The sequence below is a fragment of the Mauremys reevesii genome, linkage group 15, assembly GCF_016161935.1.
Source record: "Mauremys reevesii isolate NIE-2019 linkage group 15, ASM1616193v1, whole genome shotgun sequence".
Taxonomy (NCBI): domain Eukaryota; kingdom Metazoa; phylum Chordata; order Testudines; family Geoemydidae; genus Mauremys; species Mauremys reevesii.
In genome coordinates, this window is record NC_052637.1 from 6,156,012 (window position 1) to 6,175,670 (window position 19,659).

At 45.4% G+C, this 19,659-nt stretch overlaps 2 protein-coding genes across 2 annotated transcripts in view; one reads left to right on the top strand and one right to left on the bottom strand.

The window, feature by feature from the left end:
• LOC120383937 (E3 ubiquitin-protein ligase TRIM39-like) overlaps positions 1-19,659 on the bottom strand; it is a 961,691-nt gene that overhangs the window by 423,878 nt on the left and 518,154 nt on the right. The gene's annotated exons all lie outside the window — the stretch shown is intronic.
• LOC120383992 (butyrophilin subfamily 1 member A1-like) overlaps positions 1-19,659 on the top strand; it is a 36,845-nt gene that overhangs the window by 5,014 nt on the left and 12,172 nt on the right. The window contains exons 3-5 of the mRNA XM_039502325.1: positions 458-574; positions 5,432-5,779; positions 18,219-18,500. Of these exons, the coding sequence (XP_039358259.1) occupies positions 469-574; positions 5,432-5,779; positions 18,219-18,500 (736 nt within the window). The 5' untranslated portion in view covers positions 458-468. The remainder of the gene's footprint in view (positions 1-457; positions 575-5,431; positions 5,780-18,218; positions 18,501-19,659) is intronic.

Here is a 19,659-nt window from a genome sequence, read left to right on the forward strand (position 1 = left end):
GCAGCTCTTGTTTCAAGTTTTTTACAAATACAGGCAGGAATTGCTGCATCATTCTACACTTGTCTCGTGTTTTGAAGGTTTTATTTATAACTATAAGGGCTAGAGAGTGACTTTAAAAGGAAGCTGATATTCTAGAGAAGATGGGAGCCTAAAAAGAGTGTGAGGTCTCTGACTTAGCATGAACTGGTCCAATTCAAGCCCTGCACATTGCAACAGATTAACGCTTCACACTACAAGTTCCCATTCAATATGTCTTGTTTGGTTTTTAAATCACAAATGTTCATTAAAGTTTTACTAATGAATAAGTTTAAATAAGTGGGTTCACTGGTAACATCTATCTACTCTGGGGTTTATATAATATGTTCTGTTTTAGAATATTCTAGTCTTTAAAGTCCAGGATGATATTTGACTTGTCTCTGCAATATGTTAATTTTTCTCTTTTAATTCTGTCATTCAGAACAAGTTACAATGAAGATGAGGTTTTTCACATGCCTCCAGGTCTCCATTGTGAGCTCTTCTCTGGCTGGTTACATCATCTTCTTCATTTTGCTACCTGCTCACACACTGGAATCAGGTAGTAATTTTCGCACTCTTTCAATGTATTTTGTGTTCCTTGTGCAAATTATTGGCTCAGCTAAGTGTGTCGATTCCACCATTCAAGTGTAAAACCAAATGATTTTACATGAAAACTGACACTCTCCCTGTACCTGGAAAAATCCATATATTCCAGGGTTGCCGGGTGTCTGGTTTTCAACTGGAAAGTCCAGTTGAAAAGGGGACCTGACAGTGTCCAGTCAGCACTACTCACCAGACACCAGACACCGCTGGGAAGGCAGGAAGAGCAGCTCCTGCTGGAGCTGGAGGAGCTCCCAGCAACTGCCTGGCTCCAGCAGAGAGAGGTACTGAAGGCCAGCGCCCGAGCAGAGGGATCGTGAAGAGCATTTGAGGAGTGGGGCTGGTGGCAGGACTCACCACCCAGCTTCTTTCTCAGCCAACTGGTGTCCCGCCCCTAGGATGCTTCCCCAGTCACCCTCCACCCCTTGAGCATGACTCTCCCTCCGCCATCCTGCCCCAGTCACTCCACCATCCCTGGAGCTCGGTTCTCCCCCCACATCCTGCCCCAGTCACCTCCACCTCTGGAGCTTGGTTCATCTTCCCCCATCCTGCCCCAGTCACCCTTCCACCCCTGGAGCTCAGCTCTCTCTTCCCCTACTACCCCAGTCACCCCCACCCCTGGAGCTCAACTCTCCCCCCAATCCTGCCTCAGTCATCCCCACCCCTGGAGCTCGGCTCTCCCTCACCCATCCTTCCCATGTGTGACAGGATAAGGAGTTGTGAGTATTGACCTGGAAATGTTGCATGGGAGTTTTACTGGTATTGTTTGCATTGGTGCTGGCTGGTAGTGGGATATCAGAGTGTGACTTCACCTGAGGGGTGATATGTGAGCAGGTAACCTGAGCCCAGGAGCGGGTTGGTGCCAGATGACACCTTCTGCCCGGGAAACTGGACAAAGGCTGGAGGAGCGGCCAGGGGGTGTGACTGGGTGAGACTGCTGGATGGGGCTTTTCAGTTTGGAGCTAGCTGGGGAAACAGAGGGAGGCCCAGAACTGGGGTCTGGGCTCCCTACCCCCGAAGATGGACCTGACTGAGGGGCTCTGTTTTCTGTACCTACAAGCTCTGTTTTGGACCGTGTTCCTGTCATCTAATAAACCTTCTGTTTTACTGGCTGGCTGAGAGTCAGGTGAATCGCAGGAAGTCGGGGGTGCAGGGCCCTGACTTTTGTATGTTCCGTGACATCACGTCACCCGCACCCCTCGAGCACAGGTCTCTCTCACCCATCCTCCCCTAATCACTCCTCCACCCCTCGTGCTCGGCTCTCCCTCCCACCTCCTGCCCCAGTCACCCCTATATCCCTGGAGCTCGGCTCTGCCTCCTCCATCCTGCACTAGTCACTGCTTCGCCCCTGGAACATGGCTTTTCCTTCCCCATCCTGCCCCAGTCATCACCATGCCTGGATTGTGATTCTCCCTCCCCCGTCCTGCCCCAGTCACTCTTCCACTCCTGGAGACTGACTCTCCCTTCCCCAGCCACCCCCACCCCCATAGAGCTCGCCTCTCCCTTCCCCATCCTGCCCCAGTCACTCACTCCCACCCCTGGAGCTCGGCTCTCCCTCCCCTGTCCTGTCCTAGTCGCCCCCACCCCTGGAGCTCGGCTCGCCCGCCCCCGTCCTGCCCCAGTCGCCCCCACCCCTGGAGCTCGGCTCTCCTCCCTGTCCTGTCCTAGTCGCCCCACCCCTGGAGCTTGGCTCTCCCTCCTGTCCTGCCCCAGTCGCCCCCACCCCTGGAGCTTGGCTCTCCTCCCCTGTCCTGCCCCAGTCGCCCCCCCCCCTGGAGCTCGGCGCTCCCGCCCCTGTCCGGCCCGAGTCGCCCCCCCCCCTGGAGCTCGGCTCCTCCCCTGTCCTGCCCTAGTCGCCCCCACCCCTGGAGCTCGGCTCTCCCTCCCCTGTCCTGCCCTAGTCGCCTCCACCCCTGGAGCTCGGCTCTCCCTCCCCCGTCCTGCTCCAGTCACTCCTCCCCCGTAGAGCCCTGCTTTGCCCTCGGGTAAAGGAGGTGGAGAGAGCAGCAAGTGGCAGGTGGGGAAAGAGGAAAAGGGGTGGCGGCAATTCCAACTCTCAGTTCTTGTTTTTCACAAATTGGAAAGTGGGCTATCCTACCACCTACACCATCCTCACTTCACCCTGTTCTCAAAGCCTAGGAGAAGGTATAGGCCTGACTGTGTGTCCTGAAGGTCAACAGACGTAATCTCCATCAGACACAGAGGGAAATGAGTTCCCAAGACTGGACTCTTCACTGAAAATGACCTGTAATTATATCTTCTACTGGTCTGAGATGAATTGGAGCTCAGTTCAATCCGCCTGATGTGAAACTAGCTGAGCTGTGTCATTACTGGTGTACTTTGCCTGGAGACTGTTCACCGCCTCCCACTTGTAAGTGAAGTGGAGGAATTAGGAAGAAGGAATCTGTGACCATCTTGCTTCTGAGCTGGAGACGAACCAGCACTGGGTCCCCAGTTTCATTTCAGAAAACAAAAGGTTTTTTCAGCTGCCAACACTTTCAGACAGGGGCATCATTTTCAGAAGTCTGTTCTCCCACAAAGTCGGAGCTTTATGAAAAGATGTCCAGTTTCCCCAGGGGAGCTGCAGTTGGCGCATTGCCTGGTTTGGAATCTGGGGGAGCAACCTGGTGTTCATGATTCCCCGTTATCAGCCCTGACTCTTCTGATTGCCAGGTTCCTGGACCCCCTTCACAGGGGAAGCTAGGGTTGGAGTTTCTGGGGGCTCATCAGTACCTCCCCAAAGTACTCCCATTCTCAGTCCAGAATGACTGTATGAGGGAAGGTTGAGGCCAGTCCCACTGGTAGGGACCCAGACATTCCCCTGTAGCCAGATGGATCTGGGCACTTGGGTCAGGCTTCACATTGCCATGGATGCACCGTAAATAAATGGTCTCCTCAGTGAGCCCAGTAACCTGTACCAAGTGGTCCCAGATTAGGGTTTGACCATGACCTGAATCAACCCATTTTACCACCTCAGCCCTATTTATCTGGATGAAAATGATCAGCTTGGCTAGGTTCAGTGTGTGTGGCCAGCTTTCTACTCTCCAGACCTGCCTGTAGTTTCACTCTTTATGAGGCCAGTCATGGCACAGGTTACTGGGCCACCCATATGAAAAGCCAGTCACCAGTCTCTGGTGGCTGAGGTCAGAATTTGGCCCAACCCTTCAGACAGATCCTTCCCCACAACCTGGATTCTACTGGAACCAGCTAGGGCCTCCCAGATCCCTGGAGCCCGATGAGGGCAGCAGCTTTGTACCAGGGATCTTGCCCCTGAGATGCTAGTCTCCCTACCCAATTTTCCCTTCTTCTTGAGCTATCTTCTGGCCTCCACGGGGCTCTTCCTAGTTGTCTCTGAAGCCGCCTTGGCAGCCATACGATTTTACATTAGTCTGACAGGTTCAGCTGCCACATGCTTTAGCACTCAATCTCTCCCCCCACACACACACCCTACACACACACTCTGGGAATATTTTTGCAGAGTGATCCATCAGGATGAGTTCCACCACTTCAGCACTGGATAATATCTCTGACTTCAGCCACCACCAGTACAGGTGCCAAAGCTTCTGGGCCACCACACAGGCTGGGCTCCTCAGGGATACTCTTGTTCCCAAAAGTGTTGGTGCTTGGTGCTCTCAGTGACGTCCAGGCATCCAAAATGGCCATTTTGACCTGGGCATAGTCCATGACCACAACCATATCAAGGCCTCATTATGTGTCCTGTGCTGCCCTGGTTAAATAATGAGCCAACCATGGCCCATTGCTCGGGCAGCCACTGTGTCACCATGGCAACCCACTCAAAAGTCACGAGAGAGGCCTCAGTGTCATCCTCTGGGCCTATCTGAGTAAGTTTTGCTGCCACAACTGGAGTCAGTGGGATGGGGCCTGCAGCCCAGTCACTCTGGAGATGGTAAGAAAGTCAGAACTTGCTGAACCAGGCACTGCCACTGTTACTGTTTCTGGGCCACCAGCTCCCAGATCCGTTGCTATTGTTGTTGCTCAGCAATGGCTGTTGTGGCTGGGACACCAGCTGTTACAGCAGCAGCTGCTGCTGTTGTTGCTCTTGGTTGGCCTGCTGCTGGTGGTTCTCCACCATCTACTTTAACTCCAAGTCCATATCCATGTGGCACCAAACCACCCCATCAAGCCTTGAGGGGGTCACTGATATGGGCCAGTTGGGCTTCTTGCCACCACAAGCCTTAGATCAATGCCCACATTTTTCACCACGTGTGACTAGGTCACTACTGAACTGGGGACAAACCACCACTGGCTCCTTATTCAGGTGAAAGGACATGAAAGGGCTTTATTTAGCTGCTGCCCCCTTCAGGCACAGCACCACCAGCCACAGGTTTACTCAGTGCCAGCAGGTCAGTCACCGGTGACAAATCAAACCGTTGTCTAGTGACAGACCCAGCTTCCCTTAGGGAGGCTCTGGCCAGCGGCAGTGTCTAGTGAGTCCCTGGCCCAGCCAGGCTTCTCTCTGAGTGAAAGCTGGAGATCTGCTCTCTCTCCGGGGCAGCCATAAACTGAGCTGGGCTCTGCCCTTTTAACCCCTTCCCTGGCACCGACTGCAGGTGCAGTGGGGAGAGGTGGGGCTGACTGGGCCCACATTAAACCTTACCTGGCAAGTGTGGGGTTTGTGTGCCCCACCACAGAGTCCCACAAATGTGTGTCAGGAGAGCAGCTGTTTCTGTCCCTACAATGGGGTGCTCCTCCTCCCCCAGAAATGATTGTTGACTTTTCATTGACTTACTAGATACAATTCTCAATATCTCTCTCAATTTCTGTTTGTTTGTTTGTTTATTGGTACATTCCACAGCTCACTTTCAAGTGATTGGACCTGACCACCCCATAATAGCCACTGCAGGTGAGGAGATTGTGTTACCCTGTCACCTGTCCCCTAGGATGAGTGCAGAGAACATGGAGGTGAGATGGTTCAGATACCAATTCTCTTCAGTCGTGCACCTGTATCGGCCTGGGAAGGAACTGAATGTTTTGCAGATGTCAGAATATCAGGGAAGGACAGAATTTCTGAGAGACAGCATCAGAGATGGAAATGTTTCCTTGAGAATACAATATATCAGACCCTCTGACGAAGGACAATATACATGTTTTTTTCAATCAAGTTATTTTTATGGAGAAGCTGTATTGGAACTGAAGGTAGCAGGTCAGTAAATTGTATTGATATTTTATCCTGAGACTGCTTTTCCCCCCCGCCTCATTTGAATATCACTTCCTAGAATTCCTTATTTGCTGTCAGTTATTTCCTAGTAGCGGAAGCAGCCTTAGTGTATAAGTTTACCAAATGAGCTGGAAGCTTCCAACCTGTATGTTTCTGTATTAGAGGTATTTTTGTACGCTCTTCATTGTCCAAGTTGGACAATAAGGACTGCAGGATAGGCATGTCACCATCTAGGCTGGACTCCGTGTGCTGGGGCTTTAAGAAAAATATCAAATACCATTATTTCCACAGTAAGTTCAAAGAAATGACAACACTGCCCACATGTCAAATGCATGTATAAGCAGTAATGTTTCAGACTAAATGAAACTGTTCTCAGTACAACACACACCTTCAAGAATATGTTTTATTCCCCCTGAAAGATTACTATGGGAATGCTTGCACAAAGATATTAGGCTATGTGCTGACTTTTAAATGTTCTTTGTTTAAGTGTATCCTTAATAATTTTTTTTAAAAGAGCAAAACTAGTCTTTTGTTGTTGGCTGTAGATTTTGTGTATGATAAGGAAAACACAAAATAGATAGGAACAACATGACACACAGAGTCACAAAAGTCTGCATTTGTTACTTAAATAGGAGATTGCGAGTTTAACTGCTCTGTAAGTGTATCTCATTTTCACAGATAAAAATGCCTAATGGTAAACTCCATGGAAAAACAAGCTGTTTGAGCCATACATACAAATAAGGAAGGTGTCAAAGGTTATTATTGCTTTCACTACAAAATTGCATTAGCTGATAGACTGTAGAGACTTATGACACTGGAGCTTTCACAGGTTGTCAGCTCATTTACAGGAACAGTGATTCACTTAATGCTAAGAGCTCAGAATTTAATTAAATATATTTATCTGTGTCAGAATTACATGTGTGTATATATATTTGGTATGCTATGTTTCAGCCCAGCAAAAATATTATGGACAAATTATGAGCCATGATAATGATATGTAGTTTGCACTTAATGGACGCACTAATGGACCTTAGCTATTGTGGCACAATTGGCATGGCTATAACTGTTTACACTGTTCATGGGAAATACATAAGTCATTTTCTTTTTTGATTCCAGAGGGAGCCATCCCCTCCTCCCAGACATTCAGGGGTAGAATTTGGACATCGGTGTACAAGAAAAGAGGGCAGGTTTTGGAATACCAATTTCAAAGCCTGTTAAAATGTCACATTAGTTATAGGCTGGTTACAGAACAGAGAGGTAACAAGGAATTAATAGCACTGGCTGCAGTCAGACATAACAAAGGCAGCAGAGCTGCAGCCTGAATTCTCAGGGCCTGGGGTCAGATTTAGAAATGTCCCCTCAGACCTGTGGGGTGTATAATTTTCCACCATTTTGTGTTCATTCCTACAGCCTGCTCCAGAGCCAGCCAGACACACTCACACAGTGCTCTCTCAGGGACACCTTATTTTTATTTCTCTCTTAACATAAAAATTAAAGTTACTCTGACTGAAAATGTACACTTGATCTTTTGATATGGAAAAACATAACTCCCACCAATAGATTTTTTGTTTGTTTTAAATCAATGTCTCTAACCCCCATTTTTTCACCTTTTTAATTTTTGTAGGCCATTTGTTTAAATTGATTTTTTCCACACCAGAAAGCAACAGTGTTTTCCACGGTGTTATTTTTAAATCCCAGGAGAAGGTCAGTGTTTTGCCAGTCTAAGGTTTAATACAACTTCTACCTTCTGCTTTCTATTAAACAAAATAAACCTGCACTTATGAGCCCTCTTTGCTTTTTGCTTCCTGTCATACTTTCCTTCATTACATATTTTCTTTCCTTCTATATGAATTTTTCCAGCACCCTACCAATCAGAATCTGTTTTTCCTAAGTCAAATTTTTCTGGGTTTAATTTACTATCTGGCAGTGGTTAGGCTGGATCTCCAGTGACTCCTAAGACTAGTCTTACAACTCATGTATGCAATCACACCCGTCTCTACGGCTACCTACCTCCCCCCACCTTTGTTTATTTACCTGTCAGCTATTATCTACATCCTAGACTCTGAACTCTCTGGGGGCAGAGGCTGTCTGAGTTATTTGTTTGCTCAGTGCCTAGTACAAGGGGGCCTTGTCTGGGGTCCTCAGATACTACCACATTCGAAATAATTATTTTATTTAATTTTCTCATCCTCCTTCTTACCCTGAGTTGCACTCTTTCTTCCTCCCCATGTCCTCTTTCACTCTCTCTTTTGGAGTACCCACAGCAGTCTTAAGTACCCATAGTTCTCTTCTCCTTAGCATCCGCTGCTCTCTCTGTTATTCTATAATGCCATTACATAAACTGATCGTCATCTAGAATACCGTGTTCAGTCGTGGTCACCCTATCTCCAAAAAGATATACCTGAAATAGAAGTGCTTCATAGACAGGCAGTGATAATGGAAGTTCTGTATGTGAAAGGAGATTGGAAAAAGAGGGACTGGTAATTTAAAAAAGAAACAAATAAGGCGAGGCATGATGAAGGTACATACGATAGCCTCTAATGTAAACAAGGCAAATCAGGTGCTCCTATTCATCCACTTTCATGATACAAGAACAAAAGAGCATCTATGAAATTCAAAGGTAACAAATTTAAACGAGTAAAAATAAATACTATTTACACATGGATATTAATCACAGAACTCATTGCAATAAATACAACTGAGGCCAGAACAGAACAGAATTTAAGGAAGGAATTAGACATGTAGATGGCATGTGGGAACGAGAACATCCACAACTGCATTAGATGGGATTAACAGAAACAGGAACATAAACCCTGACGTTTCAGGGCATAAGCCAACTGCAAAGTAAGTTGATGGAGTTTAGGAAGAAACTTCCTCTATGGGCAAGTTATTCCATAATTGTCTATCCCTAGGTTCTTACACCTTTCTCTGAAACATGTGGGACTGGACCCTGCCAGAGACAGGATACTGGACTGGTTAGACCACTGCTCTTATTTAATATGGCAATTCCTCAGAGTCGGATCCATGCAAGTACCTAGGCACCTAAGTCTCTGGTTTGGCTCCACTACAATCCACAAAATTCCCACCAAATCCTGTAGGTGCCTAAACTCACTCTGCACCTCAGTTTTTCAGAGTAAGAGTTCCTGAGGTACCTATGTTTCTGCCTTTGGGCATGCAGAGCTGGCTCCAGGCACCAGCCGACCAAGCATGTGCTTGGGGCGGGGCGGTGCTTGGGTTTTGTTTTGGGTTTTTTTGGTTCAGCTGGGTGGCGCTGGAGGGTTTTTGTTTGTTTGTTTTTGTTTCGGCCGGGCGGCACTCGGGGGGCTTCAGTGGCGCGGTGCTCGGGGGGGGGCGGGGACTTGGGCTGTGCCACGCTCAGGAGGGGTGGGGGGATTGGGCAGCGCGGTGCTTGGGAGGGTTTGGCGGCGCTCGCGGGGGGGTGTTACGGTGGGGCGGTGCTCTTTTTTTTTGCTTGGGGCAGCAAAAAAGTTAGAGCCGGCCCTGTGGGCATGTGCAGGGCTGGCTCTCTGTAGGCCTCTGGACACATATCTCCTGCCTAAGCCCCAGAGCAAGTCACAAACCAGGGAAAGATTTACCTATCTCACAGAACTGGAGGGGACCCTGAAAGGTCACTGAGTCCAGTACTGATTTTGCCCCAGATCCCTGGGTGGCCCCCTCAAGGATAGACTGCCCTCTGTCTCTGCTGTGGAAGCTGTTCCACTGTGGATGGATGATGAGGGAGTGGGTGGACCAAGAGGACTGGGCTCTTGTAGACACCAGGTGGGTTTCTTGGCCACCGGGCTGCAGCGTCATTTTCATTGTCTCACTCCCTCTCTCTGGCTCAGTGACCATTCCACTGTGGATAAATACTTAGTCATTAGGTGACTGGAAGTGACTCTGCGGCCCGGTGGTTGGGGCATCCACTTGGCAGATAGGAGACATTGGGTGCAGTCCCCCTGCTCTAACCACTTTTTCGTTGTTTGTCTACAGTGGATGAGTTTCAACAAGCAAGACTGAGGGAGCCATACATCAGACTATGCCATAGAGCACTCTTGTGGGAGACCCCTGTTCTAATCCTTTTTCCCCCTCTGTCAGAGAGGGCAAGAATTGAACCTGAGTCTCCCACATCCCAAGCAAGTGCCCTACCCACTGAGTTAAATGTTATAAGGGGAGGGAACTGCCTTCTCTAGCCGTTTTTTGTCAAGTGAGGCAGGAATCTAACTCTTTCCCTCAAGAACCGCCATAGGCACCTATGCTATCTGATTCCAAGCACTGGGTTCCCACTTGTGGATCCCTAAGCAGAGCGAGGTGCCTCCCTGCAGCCTGGACTTAGGTGCCAATCTCTGAGAGAGGGGAGGGGCTTAGTACACACACCTCTGGCCAGCATCTCCCATTGGCTAGTTTAGAGAGGGAGTCACCTAGCATACATGGTTTTTGTGGACTGCATGCTTAGGTACCTGTCTTTCCCTATTCATTGTACAGGGAGCCTAGGCACCTATTCCACTTTGGGGATCACAGTGTTGTGCTTGGATTTTCTAGCTGCCTAAAAATTAGGTGCCATGACACTCAGCAAAGCAAAAGCTAAGTCCCTTTGTGGGTCCCACCCTATGTTCCTAACACTTCAGTAAAGAAGTTTGGTGTATATGCCTTTACATAATGAGCGTCAACATTCCAGGTGACAAGTACAATTCTACAAAACTATCTAAGAAGCCACTGAGAATTTATCCTGGTGAAAAGAGGCAGATGGAGCTTTAATGAAAGGAATTAAAAGCATATTTTTGCTTAGAAATTGCAATGCAGCCAATTTCTGTTTCTATCCTGAGGTAATGGGCCCAAACCCCAGGGTGACTACGGCAGAAACAAATTATGAGATAATTGGAAAGGCAGATTTGTTCATTTGAACTAGAAGTAAAAATACTCCCTCAGGTGAGTTAACTCTGGGGTCATCTCACCACACGGTCTTTTAGCTGGTTAAAGCTAGAAATGTCAGTTTCACTAGTAACTCATTTTCAAAACAGATAATTGAGCAATAAGACACTCCAAGGCATTTGTTAATGTTTAACGATGCATGCACAAGGCCGAAGAGCCTACACTTTGGAGCTCATTCATTCTTAGCAAGCGTTGTAAGCCTCTAATCTGACCTGTATCTGGGTTTTTCCTAATGTCTTTAGAAAGTGCAGACCGTTAGTGAAAAGTGTGAGTCATCTGAACACTAGAACACAGTTAGGTTCTGAAGCACTGAACATGGGAGGGATCAGCAAAGAAACCTACCTTATTGAGGTCAGAGGGTGTAGGGATGCTGTGAGAAAGGCCAAAAGCCGTGTAGAGATGGACCTTGCGAAGGGAATTAAAACCAATAGTAAAAGGTTTTTTTAGCCATATAAATAGGAAGATAGCCAAGAAAGAAGAAGTGGGACCGCTTAAAACTGTAAACGGAGTGGAGATTAAGGATAAGCTAGGCATGGCACAATATCTAAACGAATATTTTGCCTCAGTCTTTAATGAGGCTAATGAAGGGCTTAGGAATAGTGGCAGAGTGACTGATGGGAATGAAGGTGCGGGGTTGGAAATTACAGTATCCAAGGTAGAAGCCAAACTTGAACAGCTTAACGGTAGTAAATCCGGCGGCCCGGATAATCTTCATCCTAGAATATTAAAGGAATTCGCGAGTGAAATTGCAAGCCCATTAGCGATAATTTTCAACGAATCTCTAAACTCGGGGGTTGTACCGTTTGACTGGAGATTAGCTAATATAGTTTTAGTTATAAGCTGGGGATGCACCAGTTGGAAGTAACGGAAGAGGAGAAGGACCTCGGAGTCCTGGTTGATCGCAGGATGACTATGAGTCGGCAATGTGATGTGGCCATTAAAAAAGCTAATGCGGTCTTGGGATGCATTAGGCGAGGTATTTCTAGTAGAGATAAGGAGGTGCTAGTCCCGTTATACAAGGCGTTGGTGAGACCTCATTTGGAGTACTGTGTGCAGTTTTGGTCTCCCATGTTTAAGAAGGATGAATTCAAACTGGAACGGGTACAAAGAAGGGCCACTAGAATGATCCGAGGAATGAAAAGCCTGTCGTATGAAAGGAGACTTGAAGTGCTCGGTTTGTTTTCCTTAACCAAAAGAAGGTTGAGAGGAGATATGATTGCTCTCTTTAAATATATCAGAGGGATAAATACCAGGGAGGGAGAGGAATTATTTCAGCTCAGTACTAATGTGGACACGAGAACAAATGGATATAAATTGGCAGTCGGGAAGTTTAGGCTTGAAATTAGACGAAGGTTTCTAACCATCAGGGGAGTGAAATTCTGGAACAGCCTACCGAGGGAAACAGTGGGGGCGAAGGACTTCTCTGGCTTTAAGATTAAGCTTGATAAGTTCATGGAGGGAACGGTTTGATAGGATAACGTGATTTAGTCAATAGGTCAATAACGTGCGACCACTGGTAATTAGTACCGAGGGTCAATGTTGGGATATTGAAAGTCTTTTTCCTGAGTGTCTGGCTGGAGAGTCTTGCCCACATGCTCGGGGTTCAGCTGATCGCCATATTTGGGGTCGGGAAGGAATTTTCCTCCAGGGTAGATTGGCAGTGGCCCTGGAGGTTTTTAGCCTTCCTCCGCAGCATGGGGCAGGGGTCGCTTGCTGGAGGATTATCTGCTACTTGAAGTCTTTAAATCAGGATTTGGGGACTTCAACAGCTGAGTCAAGGGAGAGAATTATTTCAGGAGTGGGTGGGTCAGCTTTTGTGGCCTGCATCTTGCGGGAGGTCAGACTAGATGATCATAATGGTCCCTTCTGATCTTAAGTTCTATGATTCTATGATTCTATATTAGAGAGGAGTTATACAACCATATGGTTGTTTGAAAACCCTGGACTAGCAAAGGATCCAGTAAGAGCTTGAGGCTCTCATCCATCATAGAAATGATAGATTGACACTGACTACTCCTCTAAAGGTTTCTCCTGACCACCAACATTTCAATCTTTCTCTTTTTTATTCCAACCCAGCTTACTGCTAAAGTCCCAACCATTGTTAGACAGTGAGAAAACAGAGACAGACAAACTATCATGGAATGAAGAGGAGATAGACTCATAGAAATGTCAGGCTGGAAGGGACCTCAACAAGTCATCTAGTCCATCCTCCCATGCTGAGGCAGGGTTAAGTATACCTAGGACATTCCTGACAGGTATTTGCCCAACCTGTTCTTAAAAACCTCCTGTGATGAGAATTCCACAGCATCCCTTGATGTGTATCAAAGTAAAATGAGTAGTGCAGCGATCCATGACGACTCTCAGTCACTCTGAGTTTTAACAGAAGCAGTGACAAACTAAGACTGAACCATACAGAACATTGCAGGAAGGAAGAGAAATCACTTAGAACTACACTGTGGGGTCTCAGAGAGGAAGGAGCAAATTCATGTACAGGCAATTTGTTCGCCCCTGTGAGACACTAGAAATTAAACATGGTGTGTGACATAAACAGGCTGCTGATAGATATAATAATGAAATCAGCATTGGCCACCTTTCCTGAATCCATCACTAGAAGATATTAACTACTGATACCAGCACTTACCAGTCGTAATTCCATTCCAAAACCTGAGAGAAAAGGATTTAGGGGGAAAAAGTGAAGTAAAAAGTTGTGGCTGAAACTGCATCATTATGACCATTTTACCAGCCATCTTCCCCAAAGAAGTGAGGTTGAAACTGAGTGCTAATTGGTGATATTATTAATATCCAAGGCTTCTCTACACACAGGTGATGCAACAAAATAAGTTATGTAGGCTTAGTTAAAACAGTACAGTTATTTTAGTTGAATGCTCTTGCATTATTGGACTAAATCAGGGGTAGGCAACCTATGGCATGCGTGCCGACGGTGGCACGTGAGCTGATTTTCAGTAGCACTCACGCTGCCTGGGTCCTGGCCACCAATCTGGGGGACTCTGCATAGTAATTTCATTTTAAATGAAGCTTTTTAAACATTTTTAAAACCTTATTTACTTTACATATAACAATAGTTTAGTTATATATTAAAGACTTATAGAAAGAGACCGTCTAAAAATGTTAAAATGTATTACTGGCACGTTAAACCTTAAATTAGAGTGAATAAATGAAGTCTCGTCACAGCATTTCTGAAAGGTTGCCGACCCCTGGACTAAATCAAGGTGTGCTAGGTAAGATGAATGTCTGGGTGTGTGGTGATTGTTAGAATTAAATACTTAACTAGTTATTCCTTTTAAGTTCTGTATTGTTTGAATATGCCCTTTAGCCAGTGATGAGCTGCCAAAATCTTAACAACCGGTTCCCTATAAAAAGTTCTGATTTAAGGAGGGGGAGGGGCCGGAGTGGGGGGAGACATACCTGCAGGGCCTGGGGCAAATTGCCCCACTTGCCCCCCGGCAACCCTAGAGCTTGCAGCCCCCTCCCCCCTTACCTTGCCGGCAGCTCAAAGCAGCAGGATGACTCAGGACCTCAGCTGAGCTGCCCAGCTGCTGGCCATGCTGCAGCTCTGTGTGGGGGAGACATCCTCATGGGGCCAGGGGCCTGGGGCAAATTGCCCCACTTGCCCCCTCCCCTCCGGCCAGCGCTGGAGCTTGCAGCAGGACCCCTTCCCCACCTTGCTGGGCCTCTCAAAAAGCGGCAGCAGGACAATTCCAGAGCTCAGCTGAGCTGCCCAGCTGGTGCCGGCTGGCCATGCTGCAGCTGGGGGGAAGCGGGGGAAGGGCTGGGGGAGCCTAAGCCTCCCCAGCTGGGAATCCTGGGAGCAACAGGATGGTCCGGCCCCTGGACCGGAGTTCTTTGCCCACCCTCTGGCTCTTTAACAACCAGTTCTCCACGGAGGTCTAAGTTTAGCAACCGGTTCTTGGGAACCTGTGGGAACCGGCTCCAGCTCACCACTGCCTTTAGCACTTAACATCTCTTCAATGAATTTTTTCTCCGGGAACTGTTTTGGATTTTAAGAACACTTAAAAGTGATTATGTAGAGTCGGAATGCCCCCCCCCCCTTCTTTGACCAGCTCTATCTTTAGCCAAGTTTTGATTGGTTGGTTGGTTTGGTGTGGTTTTGCTGGCGGGGGTTGTTTCTTTTTAAAGTATTAATATAGTTTCCTGCATTCAAGGCTATTTTGAATTTGGAAATAAATTATTGTATTTCCTTCTAATGAAGGTATAAAAACTAGGACTGTCAAGCGATTAAAAAAATTAATCTCAATTAATCATGTGTTAATCACACTGTTAAACAATAAGAGAATACTATTTATTTAAATATTTTGGATGTTTTCTACATTTTCAAATATACTGATTTCAATTACAACACAGAATACAAAGTGTATAGTGCTCACTTTATTTTTATTACAAATATTTGCACTGTAAAAAACAAAAGAAATATTTTTCAATTCACCTAATAAAAGTATTGTAATGCTCTTTTTCATGAAAGGTGAACTTATAAATGTAGAATTATGTACAAAAAATAACTGCATTAAAAAATAAAACAGTAGAAAACTTTGGAGCCTATGGGTCCACTCAGTCCTACTTCTTGATCAGAGCAATCGCTCAGACAAACAAGTTTGTTTACATTTGCAGGAGATAATGCTGCCCGTTTCTTCTTTACAATATCACCTGAGAGTGAGAACAGGTGTTTGCATGGCATCATTGAAGCCGGTATCACAGATGCTAGATGCACTAAAGATTCACGTGTCCCTTCATGCTTCAACCACCATTCCAGAAAATATGCATCCATGCTGATGATGGATTTTTTCTATAACAATCCAAAGCAGGGTGGACCGATGCATGTTCATTTTCATCATCTGAGTCAGATGTCACCAGGAGACGGCTGATTTCCCTTTTTGGTGGTTTGGGTTCAGTTGTTTCCGCATCAGAGTGTTGCTCTTTTAAAACTTCTGAAAGCATGTTCCACACCTCATCCCCCTCAGATTTTGGAAGGCACTTCAGATTCTTAAACCTTGGGTCAAGTGCTGTAGCTATCTTTAGAAATCTCACATTGGTATCTTCTTTGTGTCCTGTCAAATCTGCAGTGAAAGTGTTCTTAAAGCAAACAACATGTGCTGGGTCATCCTCTGAGACTGCTATGACATGAAATACATGGCAGAATGCAGGTAAAACAAGGAGCAGGAGACATACAATTCTCCCCCAAGGAGTTCAGTCACAAATTTAATTAACACAAATTTTTTACCGAGTGTCATCAGCTTGGAAGCATGTGCCTCTGGCACATAAATACCTTGTGTTGGTATTTTGTGGTTCCCAAATGAGTCCGATGCCAGGCAGAATCAAGGGTCTTTGATTCAATTCAATTTGATTCAATTCAATTCAACAAGACTTTATTCAATGTGCACAAAGGGAGAGCCCCTGGTACAAAAATCAGCCAGAGTTCTTCCAGCAAGAAGCCCCCCGCACCTCATTGCTATTTTATAGCACATGGCAGTTACATAACAAGTTACATAACTCAAACCTCTAACCAATTATATTTAAGCTTTCCCATATATGGATTTGTTCATCACATGCTTATTCTTCTCCATTCCACATGTTGGGCTCACCCGCCTCCCCTTGGCCTTTTCTAGAATATTCCTAGGGTGGTGAGCTGCAGCATGCTTCCTTATGCATAAGTACCTTCTAAATTACACTTTTGTTTAAAATGAACACAAGCATACCCTTCACTTGCAATGCTGTATACAAAAGTGCCATGCAAACACCTGTTCTCACTTTCTGATGACTTTGTAAATAAGAAGAGGGCAGCATTATCTCCTGTAAATGTAAATAAACTTGTTTGTCTTAGCAATTGGCTGAATAAGAAGTAGGACTGAGTGGACTTGTAGGCTCTAAAGTTTTACATTGTTTTGGATTGCAGTTATGTAACACAGAAAATCTATATTTGTAAATTGCACTTTCACAATAAAGATATTGCACTTGTATGAGGTAAATTGAAAAATACTATTTATTTTGTTTATCACTTTTACAGTGCAAATATTTGTAATACAAAATAATATAAAATGAGCACTGTACACTTTGTATTCTGTGTTGTAACTGAAATCAATATATTTGAAAATGTAGAAAAACATCCAAAATATTTAATAAATTTCAATTGGCATTCTATTTTTAAAAGTGTGATTAAAATTGCGATTAATCATGATTACTCTTTTTTAATCACGATTAATGTTTTGAGTTAATCACGAGTTAACTGCCCTAATAAAAACTTAGCCTTTGTGCTGAATGTTTATATTTTAAATACCAAGTAAAAAGAATGTTATTTAGGGTGCACTGTGAAGCACTCGAATGTTAGGAAAGGGTTGATTTACAGTTGCACCTACCCCTGTTCTTTAGTCTTCCTAAATGAGGCAGGGGTCCTGTGGAAATAATAGTGTGTGCTGATGTAATTAAAGACTGTATCAGAATGCCTACATGCAAAGCATGAGAATTAAGGTTGTACAGGACACCTTCACTCAGGAATGTCCTAACTATTGAGGGCCTGACTTTCCAATCTAAATACAATTTTGTTAATAGAGTTTTTGGTACATAATCTCCTAGTGGTTTATGAAAAATGTGAAACTGTATTTTATAATGTGCATCTGTAAGAACACCATCATCACACATAATCAGTACGTTGTGAGCTCTCAACCTTCACCATTGCAATATAGTCAACTACCATTTGAGCTCCAGGTCTCACAGCAGTAGCAGCCACAGACTGACCTTCCGAAATGTGGAGCAGAGTATAGGCCACTGAGTCGAGGTATTGGATGCGGGGATGGTCAGGTGAAAACCAGTATGCCTCTGTCTATCCCCACCACTGAAAGTCTGGGGAGCTCATATGGGGCCCTCAGCACGGGGAGATGAGCATCCCAGAGTGTTGGGTCCAGAGGTGGTTGGAGGAAACTCACTCCTCCCCACATCCTGCTACAACTGCTCTGTCAGCTCCAAGTATCAGAGGGGTAGCCGTGTTAGTCTGGATCTGTAAAAGCCGCAAAGAATCCTGTGGCACCTTATAGACTAACAGACGTTTTGGAGCATGAGCTTTCGTGGGTGAATACCCACTTTGTCAGCTCCAAGGCATTCTCACAGCACAGGGTACTGTGTTGGTAGCTGTGCGAGCATGGTCTTTACGAAAGTATTAGTTATCACTCTGTCAGGAGCAACACAAGTGAAAGAAAGGAAATGGCAATTTTTAAGTTTATTCTCAGCAAAACCTGACTGAAATTACATGGGAGTAAGGAGAGGTACTTCCCTAGGCTGAGGGCTGGCACCTGACTGAATATCAAAGGCCTGTTTCAAACCGTGGGGGTATGACAGCTTGCCAATTAACGGGTCACCAGAATCCTGTATAATGTGAAAATGTGAGACAACCTAAAAATAGGGGTCACTACCAGCTCCCCTGATAAAACATATGGAATTATCATAGATTTGTCCCATTCTTTTCCAGGCCTAGGCTCCAATCCTCTCATGTCTGTTGATGGATACCAAGAAGGAGGGATTCGAGTCATGTGTCAGTCATCAGGATGGTATCCAGAGCCCGAGGTCCTTTGGCGAAGTCTCAGCGGGCAGCATTTACCTTCTTTTTCTGAGTCAAAATCCAGAGGAGAGAGTGGCCTCTTTGAAACACAGACTTCTATTATTATAACAGAGAATTCAAACCAGAACATATCCTGCCTCATCAGGAACACTCACTTCAACCATGAAAAAGAATCAACAATTTTTATATCAGGTTAGTTAACATCAAAACCACCCAGTGTAATCAGCAAAGCATTTAACTAAATTAAGTTTACTGAATAACATTAAAGCTAAAATATGTCTATGCCAATTAAAGTTACAGTGAAACAAATAAGAATTTAATAGGCTCATAGGTGCTTCTACATTTTAGATTTTTTTTTCCAGCCATTGAATGCAAGTGAAGTATATTAAGTTCTAAAGATATTTCAATGCTCTTCTCTTGTTCCTGGTAAGATAGTAATGAATTAATATTGTTTGATGAATAAGGAAAGTCAAGTTCTGGGGCATAGCCAGTTATTGGACAATGGGTTGTTTATAAATGAGCATTTTGTCTGGGTTTGGAAGGTGGGTATAACGTACTTAAATTAGTGAGGTGACTATGCAAGTGAAGTTTCCAACCCAAACTGAGAGGGTGGATGGGATAGACTAGTCGTCCTGCCTCATAATGGATTGGCAGATGATGAATAGTGTTAAATATGATGAAGGATAAGATTTTTGTCACTGAGGTCATGGATTCCATGACTTTCAGAGACCTCTGTGGCATTTTCCACTTCAGCTTCAGCCCCATGCTCCAGATGGTGGGGTTAGAGCTGTCAGCTGCTGGGGGCTGCGGAGTCCCGCAGTTGTCAGACGCTGTGAGTGGCAGGGGCCCGAAGCTTTGAGTTGCCAGCCCTTCCCCCCGCCCAGATAGTCACTTCTCGTTTATTTAAAAAAAAAAGTCACAAACATGTCACGAGCTTCCCTGAATTTTTCTTTATTGCCTGTGATCTTTCTGTGATTTTTACTAAAAATAATTGTGACAAAATATTAACTTTACATATGATCAGAGCATAATGGACCTGAGATTCTGCCTTTTCTGCCCCCCTATATACTGATATGGTGGCAAAAAGAAGAATTCTCAGGTAGCATTAAGATGGTATAATCAGCTCTGTGCCATCTGCACTTCCTGTGCTAGGAGTCCCAGTGTTCTTGGGGTAGAAGAGTGCATGACTGGAGTTTGCTGCACTTTGGTGATCCCCAGCTGGTTCCATGGCCCCTTGAGGTTCTGGGGTTTTGTTTTGATGTTTCTGAGAGGATTTGGGATTTCTGTCTGTACCACTTCTGAACTGTGGATAATTTTATGAAGTTGTATGATGAAACTACTGTGTCATGGA